Source organism: Populus alba, chromosome 2 (assembly GCF_005239225.2).
Source record: "Populus alba chromosome 2, ASM523922v2, whole genome shotgun sequence".
In the NCBI taxonomy this organism is placed as follows: domain Eukaryota; kingdom Viridiplantae; phylum Streptophyta; class Magnoliopsida; order Malpighiales; family Salicaceae; genus Populus; species Populus alba.
The window spans coordinates 1,230,160-1,238,654 of record NC_133285.1 but is presented as its reverse complement, the minus strand read 5'-3'; the positions used below and the strand labels follow the sequence as shown (position 1 = coordinate 1,238,654).

The window sequence follows — 8,495 nt, the reverse complement described above, 5'->3', positions numbered from 1 at the left end:
CTTGTGCTAATTATATTTATTTAATGTAGTACTGAAATGCAATTACATAATTAATATAATACATTCAAATACTTGGATCTGTCTGTTTACCATCCCACCTAAAAAGTAGAAACCATGTTTATAATAATGCTTGGACTTTCTTTTTGTTTTTGTTTATGGCCATTAAATTACTTTTGGAGCTTTTGATATGTCATGATATGTTGAGAAAACAAGGGAGTTACATAGTGTAATAATTGACGAGGAGAAAGTTAATTACCACTATATATGGATAGGTGTTATTTGATTTCTTTTCCTAGGTATATCCGTATGTATGCATCGACGGTCCTAGCAGCAATCACGAAGCAACGACAATTAGATCTCCCCAACGTCTATAAATCGCAGAATGTCAATTAGGGCCGTTGATGGATAATTTGTATTTTATTTTTTTACATATCGTTATTTTTACCGGCGTTATCAAATATCAATAGGCAGTAAATCCCTGATAAAATTTTGTTCAACAACGTGTTTTTATTAGAAATCCGTAGACGATAAAATGATATATTTTTTTTAATTTTCTAGTACTGTTGTTAGTTGAATGGCGTCCATAGTGGAAATTGAACATACCATCCCAGCTGTCGTGGCCGAACGTGACCCTGGCTATACTTTTCTCTCGAACCAATTCAAAGAGATTGATAAAGAAAGGGTCTTGCTCTGATAAAGCAAGTGATGTTTCTCCAGTTGGCAAGTTCCTTCCCGTGTTTTCATTTTCTCTAACAAAACAGAAAAAAATGCATTTTCTTTTCTAGTGTCATTGGTTATCAGAATAGTGTTCTACAATATTTATAAAGTAAGCTATTTAATAACTAGGAAACCATTACCATAGATACAAATAAAATGAACTTAAAAAAACTCCAAAATAAACTCAAAGAAATTTTTTAAAAGAGTAAAAAGTCCAAAGAAACACTCAAATAACATGGCTAGGACATGATAGCTCGAGTCCATCTCTCAAAGAGCATGGGCTTGGATAAAGAGTCCGAGCCCACATACTAGGAACATGGGTTTCAACAAGTAGCTTAAGCCCATGCTCCTTGCTTCGGTGTATGGACACTATGAAGGACACTTGGTGTCTGCATAGTGCATGAGTGTATGCCTGGTACCAAGAGTGTTGAGCATGCACCCAACGCTATTGTGGGCTCGAGCGGTTATGTCTGAACTTAGCGTGTTTGGATTAAAGCAGCGTGCTCTGATCCACTTTAATCTCTAATGGATTTGGACACCTTACACCAAGTCAACCATTTGCCATGGAATTTCTCTAAGGCTTCACTTGGGTTCTCAATATGCTATACTGGTCCAATATATATTATTTTAAGTAAAATATAACTCAAAATATTAAAAAAGTAAAATTACACTTCAGACCCTTATCTCTATAAAAGAATGAGATTTGTGAGCTATAAATATATCATGAATTCTTTAAGTCAAATGTTCATAATTTTTTCATTCTCTACTGCATATATATTTTTAGAGCATCTTTCTCTAGAATATTATTGTATTCTCTCTTTCTATAAAGTTATTGAATTTACCTTATTAGAGACTCCTCATGTTCATCAATATGGATCTTTTATAGATACTAGCTATTAGTCACCTAGCTTAACAAGCACCACCTGCTACTATCATAAATATCGGTGGTTACCTAGCCTACCATACATCACTTGCTATGAATTACCAATCATTTATGCTTTTTATATCAAGTTATCATATACCTTAACTATAAAGAATATAACAAATTGCTTGAACTAAAAGATCAGTTAATATCCAACAAAGATCAATTTTATTTATAAGCATCTTGGATTTTGTAACTCATCGCATTATAATTTTTTAAAAACTTAAAGAAAATACTAGAAAATTTAATTTAAACATGAAGCTGAAGGGAAACATTGATAAATAAATTGAGGGCATAAAATATTTTGTAGCCATCAGTCTAAGCATGGATGTATGTTTTACATGCAAATAGTAAGAGATTGACATGGGAAGTCCATCGAGAAAAAAATATATGATTAGATTGCCAGATAAAATCTCGTAAAATCAGTTCATAAAAGCAAACAAATATATTTTACTTGAAACAATTATAATTTTTTATTTGAATATTTGTTTAGCATGGTACATAGACTTTCTATGTAAAACTAATTTGATGTTCTACAATCATAAATTTCATCCAGGTTTTTTGTTTATTTTATATTTTCCAACTTCTATTTTATTATCTTTATTTTCACCTTAAGACAATTAATTAAAAAAATGTATACATATTAATTTTATTTTCCTTAATCAACCAAAATTCACTTGGAGCTAGCATACTTCATATTCGGCATCTTATTTTCATGGTCAGTCACGAGCTTGTTTAATTAAATTTTTTAAGAGCTAAAAAATCCTTTTAGTTGAATGGTGTTTTAGTAATAAGTTCCGAAAATTAGACAGGAAAAACCTTAAATTTAATTAAAAGAAAAAAGAACCCTCCCTCGTCAACGCCGTCCGATGAAATTCTTCTCAGAGTTGTGTGCCCCTTACGACTAGAGCCCCTCATATATTTTATCGATCGGAAATTCCCTTTTAAAAAATGGAAAAATCAGAGCGAGGGACAGGTGTGCCTATGTTTGCTTGCCTCCCGTAACATCACTCTTCAAAGTCTTTTAAGACAACACGGCCCCTGCTTAAGCACATGGCAAAACTACAGTACAACTGTTCACACCGATTTGTCGCTTTAATTAGTAACCCTACACGTGGCAAATCATCTAAAGTGATCTCTCCATTTGGTGAGATATATATCTAGGTAGGGTTTGTGGTCGTGGTTCCCTACCGAAGAGAGGTGAATGCTACGTGTGGGTGTGGTGATGTACTATTGGGGGTGCAATATTGTAATGATGTGGAAATTAAGAATATGGTTCTTAGGAATATAAGCATTAGAGGAGAATAGTCGAGGTTGCTATTTTTTCTCGAGAGAGGGAGACGGGGACCGTGTGCGTGTAAAGAGGAGGGAGGTCATGAAGCCGACGAACTTGGAGGAGAACACAAGGAAACTTCAAGCTAGTGAAGATGAAGTAAACGGTGATCACTCCCGGAAAATCTCAAGCTCCAGATTTTCATCACTTTTGGCCACCAAAGATCGTGATTATCTTCTCTCTCAAGATGGGACTCAGGTGCACTAAAATTCTCTGATCTCTCGATCGCCATCTCTTTCTGTACATCTATATATGGTTCAAATTAATCCATGAAGATTTATTTAACCAACTTGGGATGCATACTTCATACCTTCAAGTCTCATGGTTTTCCAAGAAAGTAATTCTGTCAACTTTTTTTTTATTTCCTTTCAAGGTCCAGAAAAAAAATTGTTCATTTCTTTTTCTTTTTTAGGTTATAAATAATTTTGAATATTTTTCTTTTGTTATCACTGATGATCGTAGGTCATACTTTTGAATATCATACTTAAGGGCATGAATATATATAATAGCTATAGCTAGGGTTACAAATATCAATTAACCTTGCAAAATGGTGATGCCATCTGAGTTTTTGTCTTTACTATACCTATCTGATCTCCTTGAATCTTTTGTTCTTAATCTCACGTTTATTCATTTTTTTTCTTCTCATTTATATGTTATGGCTGGTTTGGTTACTTATTTGTTGCTAATTCAAGTTGTTTTTTAAAAATATATTAAAATAATATATTTTTTAATTTTTTTATCTTTAACATTATCATAGACTATTAAAAATATTTTAAAAATATTAATTTGATATGTATTTATACAAAAATTAGTTTAAAAAATATTTTTAAAAAATAAATTAAACGAAAAATTAAAACACCATGAGTTGGTGACCGCACACATGGACGTAGCATATATGTCGCAATAGGTATGAGGAATAATCAAAACATTACTCTATTTTTCACTGTTCATGGATTGTGAGGCTCAGGTATATAAATTATTAGCACTAGTGGATTAAAAATCTGTTCGATGCTTATAATTATTATATACTATTATTTTTTTGCTCTGTTCTTGTAAGCCAATCTATGGTAAAAGATAAAAACTTACGTGTTGGTCTTCCGATATTCTATTCTCTCATTCAAATAGGTTATTAAATACAAGTATAACTTCTTTGCATTTTCTTTTCCTTTGCTACATATATTGGATTAATTAATTTGATTAAAAAAATTAAATTACAAGATCATACAAAAAAAGAAAAGGTAAAGCAAAATGCAAATAGGTTTATTTGACTGGTATTTTCAATGTGACTTGCATTAATTTGACATGTGAAGCATTAATATTTATAATTAGAATTGTCAAAAAACCTTCTTAGCCAAATAGTTTAAGCTGTTAGGTGAGGTCTCAAGATATGATTTATAAATCATATCTTGCGACCTCACCTAATAACTTAAACTATTTGGTTTTATAAATTATATTTTGAGACTTCATTTAACAGCTTAAGCTATTAAGTTTTATTAAGATGATTCTTTAACAATTAGCAAAAATATTGAGTGTGTCCTGGATTAGAAAATGTAGAGCTGCCATTTATATAATGCTTTTGATCCTACCTTTTAGACTTATTATCTTTATTTTCACTCTTTTCTTGAATATTCCAATCATACTTATCTTGGTAAATTGTCAAGTTGCAGCAAAACCAATAACGGGTGGAGTATTGAAATAATTAAATTAATTTCGGTGACCTGATTAATTAATTTATGATTTAGTTAATATGATTATATATGAGTAAGACCCAAACGCATTAACTTTAATGAATTTTTTTAATATCAAGAACAAAATTGATTTATTTTTATTTTTATTTAAACTATATTGTTTTATTTTAAGGAATAACTGAATCAATAATATTTTAAAATTGATTTGGATTTACTTAGCAAATCAACACAATTCAAATCTTCAATGAAATCGGGTCAATTATTATAGATATAATTCCAATTACTAGATTATCGATGGCTTCTTGGCTAAGGAGGAGATGATTAGAATTACATTAAACATTGAACCTTACAATTCATTGGATTGATCATTAACCATATAAGCAATATCATAAATGTAATTAAAATTATCGATTCCTTATTATGAGCATCTTGTCGGCAATCCAACAGCCTTAACGACGTTGCCGTAGATAATATTCTTCCGGTTGTTGCTGTCGCTTCTGTGGGGTGGGGGGAGTGGGTGTCCTTTTCTGGGACAGGGTATTGTTGTTCGCAAGCCAAATATGCTGTCTAATCAACATGGTCTTCCACACAAACACTATGGCTGACCGTTAACAACCAAGCTGATAGGACACGTGTGATAACTTAATGATCACTTCTCCCTTGCATCAAATTATAGGCACAGCACGTGTCCCTTTTCTCAACAACTGTACACACAGAATTCGGTAACACATTATTTTCATTTCTTTTTATGGCTTCTTGCTTGGCTGGGCTGAACTTTTTGGAGAATGGATTCTTTGTTATTATTGCCTTTTGGATAAGTTTGGTGCTCTCTGTTTCTTGCTTCATTCTTATCCAGTTCTTGTTTTTGACACATTTTATTTTCTTTCCCATAATTATAGGTGAATAATCTCCAATTATTTTCATGTTTTTGATAATTCTCTTGGAATAAATAAAATGGGATTTATTTCATCGTTTTCTTCGTCGAATTGTAGATATGTTACATTAAATTGCTATGCAATTGTTTTTTGACGGCCAATGTCCCATGTATCCGGCTACTTTTAGGTGAAAGTTTCTGATCTTGAAGGCAAAGTTCTGGGCCTCTACTTCTCTGCAAACTGGTACGTCCCATGTCGAAGCTTCACTACCCAAGTCTTAGTTGGTGCATATGAGCATTTGAAGAGCAAAGGGTCTAATTTTGAAATTGTCTTTATTTCATCCGACGAGGACTTGGATGCCTTCAACAATTATCGTGCCGGCATGCCATGGCTTTCCATTCCATTTTCCGATTTGGAGACCAAAAGAGCCTTAAATAGTAAATTTGAAATCGAAGCAATTCCTTTTCTGGTCATCTTGCAACCTGAGGATAACAAATATGAGGCACCAATACATGACGGGGTCGAGCTTCTTAACCGTTTTGGGGTCCAAGCTTTCCCATTTACCAAAGAGAGGTTGGAGGAATTGGAAATGGAAGAGAAGGAGAAGCGTGAGAGCCAGACCCTAATTAATTTACTGACGAACCACGACAGAGACTACCTTCTGGGTCACCCCGCAGCTAAACAGGTAAGTCCCTGCCTTGTCTAGATACCTGAAATTGAAATTGATCTTTCGATTTTAATTTGCTGGCAAAATTTGTAAGAGTCCTGGACGTGTTGCTCTATAAATTTACCAAAAAGTTTTTCAATGTGTACAAAATATTGCCATCAATCTCATTCTAAGGTGATTTGATTGGACCACGCAATTTTAGAGATTATTGGCCACCTGCCAAATTTTTGGCGGGCCATCAAATTGCGGCGGGTCCGAGGAGTCAGCACTTAGCTCTAACACGGCTGGCCCTGATACATACAGGAACATGCCTGAAAAACCTCATCTAATTCAAAGAAAGCATAGGTGACGTACATCATGACACGTACTATGTTATTTCACTAGATTCCACAGCTAACGAGAAGATTTTGGAGAAGATTTATTTTTATGTTTTAAAAATATTTTTAAAAAATTTTAATTTTATTTATTTATTTTAAATTAATATTTTTAAAATTATTTTAATGTATTGATTTTAAAAATAATTTTTAAAAAATAATAAAAAAATTATTTTGATATATTTATAAATAAAAAATATTTTTTAAAAAATCACAAACTCTATCACACTCTAAAATATATTGACGGACTGGTGTTATTAAATTCGTTATGGCCACTAGGTTAATCCAATAATTTATTAATTTAAAATTTGATTCTTGTTGTGTTTTATATTAAGAAAATGAGAATTTATTTGGTTATATTTACTTAACAAATCAAAACTTGAGTAATTTAATTTTTATTTTTATTTTCATAATCATAATTTTTTTAAAATATTAACATTAAATTAATTTAAATTTACTTTGATCAACAATTTTGTGGATGCCATGTATTATTTGGAGTTTCTTCTGGCACTGACCTGTTAGAATTTGTTTGTAAAACAAACTGTGAATATTGGGATCCACTTAAACAATGTTACAGTATTATTTTAATATTGATTCAAAATCTTGACAGCCTAGTTTCATGGGAGAAACATCCGTGCGTGAAAATCTCTGTGGCTAACATGTTTGTCCCTCGCAGGTGCCTGTTGCCTCGTTGGTAGGCAAAACAATCGGACTCTATTTTTCAGCTCAATGGTGTCTTCCAGGAGTGAAGTTCACTCCCAAGCTAATATCCATCTACCAAAAGATCAAGCAAATGGTGGTGCACAGAGGCAATGAAGATGGCTTTGAGATTGTGTATGTGTCAAGTGATCGCGATCAAGCCGCGTTCGACTCCTCCTTCAATAGCATGCCATGGCTAGCATTGCCTCTCGGAGATCCTGCCATCAAAATCCTTGCTAAGCACTTTGATGTGAAAGGTATTCCTTGCTTGGTAATTTTGGGCCCAGATGGTAAAACTGTTACTAAGCATGGTAGAAACCTAATCAACTTGTACAAAGAAAATGCTTACCCTTTCACAGAGGCCCAGGTGGATTTACTAGAGAAACAAATAGATGAGGAGGCTAAAAGCCTGCCAAAATCGAAGTACCACGCAGGGCATCGACATGAACTCGGTTTGGTTTCAGAAGGAACTGGAGGAGGACCGTTTATATGCTGTGATTGTGATGAACAAGGTTCAGGATGGGCTTACCTGTGCCTTGAATGCGGATATGAGGTGCACACCAAGTGTGTCAGAGCTGTGGACCGTGGCTCCATCGTTGACAGCTGATCAAATCAGTGTGCTGATGTTTCTCAGAATTAAGCTCGCGTGTTCATGACTTGTGCATGCTGTCGAGTTGTGTGTGTGTGTATATATATATATAGATAGGTTCTCTCATTAGGACAGCCTTTTATAATTGTTACATGGGATTTAACGTGTGGATTTTATTTTAGCTGAAGCTATGAAATCTATTCCAATGTTGTTACCCCATCGTAGTGATGTCAAGATATATATACATCCCTTTGCTGTCTAGTGAAATTGAATGCTTGAAACTTCCTTTGCTTCTATAATAAAAAAATTCGTAGAGCAACACCCGGATTAGCATGCTAGAAATGTATGATCTTTTCATTTTAATTATTAAAAAATATTTTCCTTAGATGTGTTCGGAAATATTTTTAAATTGCATATCATAATAATTAAATTTCAATAATACATCTTTAGATTGCATTAACGAGTCATATAATTCATCTTGTTATGAGTAAATATACATTAATTAACAAATTCAAAATCATAGTATTATATTTCATGCCATACATGATATAACATATGAAAGTGTTCTTTCAATACGGCTGAACTTCTCCGTACCTGCTATGGAAGGTGTGTTTCTAGACTTGATTTGAAA

At 33.0% G+C, this 8,495-nt stretch overlaps 1 protein-coding gene across 1 annotated transcript; it reads left to right on the top strand.

Annotated features, from left to right (window-relative positions):
• The first annotated feature begins 2,822 nt into the window (after nucleotides 1-2,822).
• LOC118052653 (probable nucleoredoxin 2) lies at nucleotides 2,823-8,083 on the top strand. Its single transcript, XM_035063655.2, has 3 exons — nucleotides 2,823-3,170; nucleotides 5,723-6,220; nucleotides 7,253-8,083. Exons 1-3 carry the CDS (start codon nucleotides 3,015-3,017, stop codon nucleotides 7,880-7,882), a joined length of 1,284 nt encoding a protein of 427 aa, XP_034919546.1. The 5' UTR covers nucleotides 2,823-3,014; the 3' UTR covers nucleotides 7,883-8,083.
• Nucleotides 8,084-8,495: the final 412 nt, after the last annotated feature.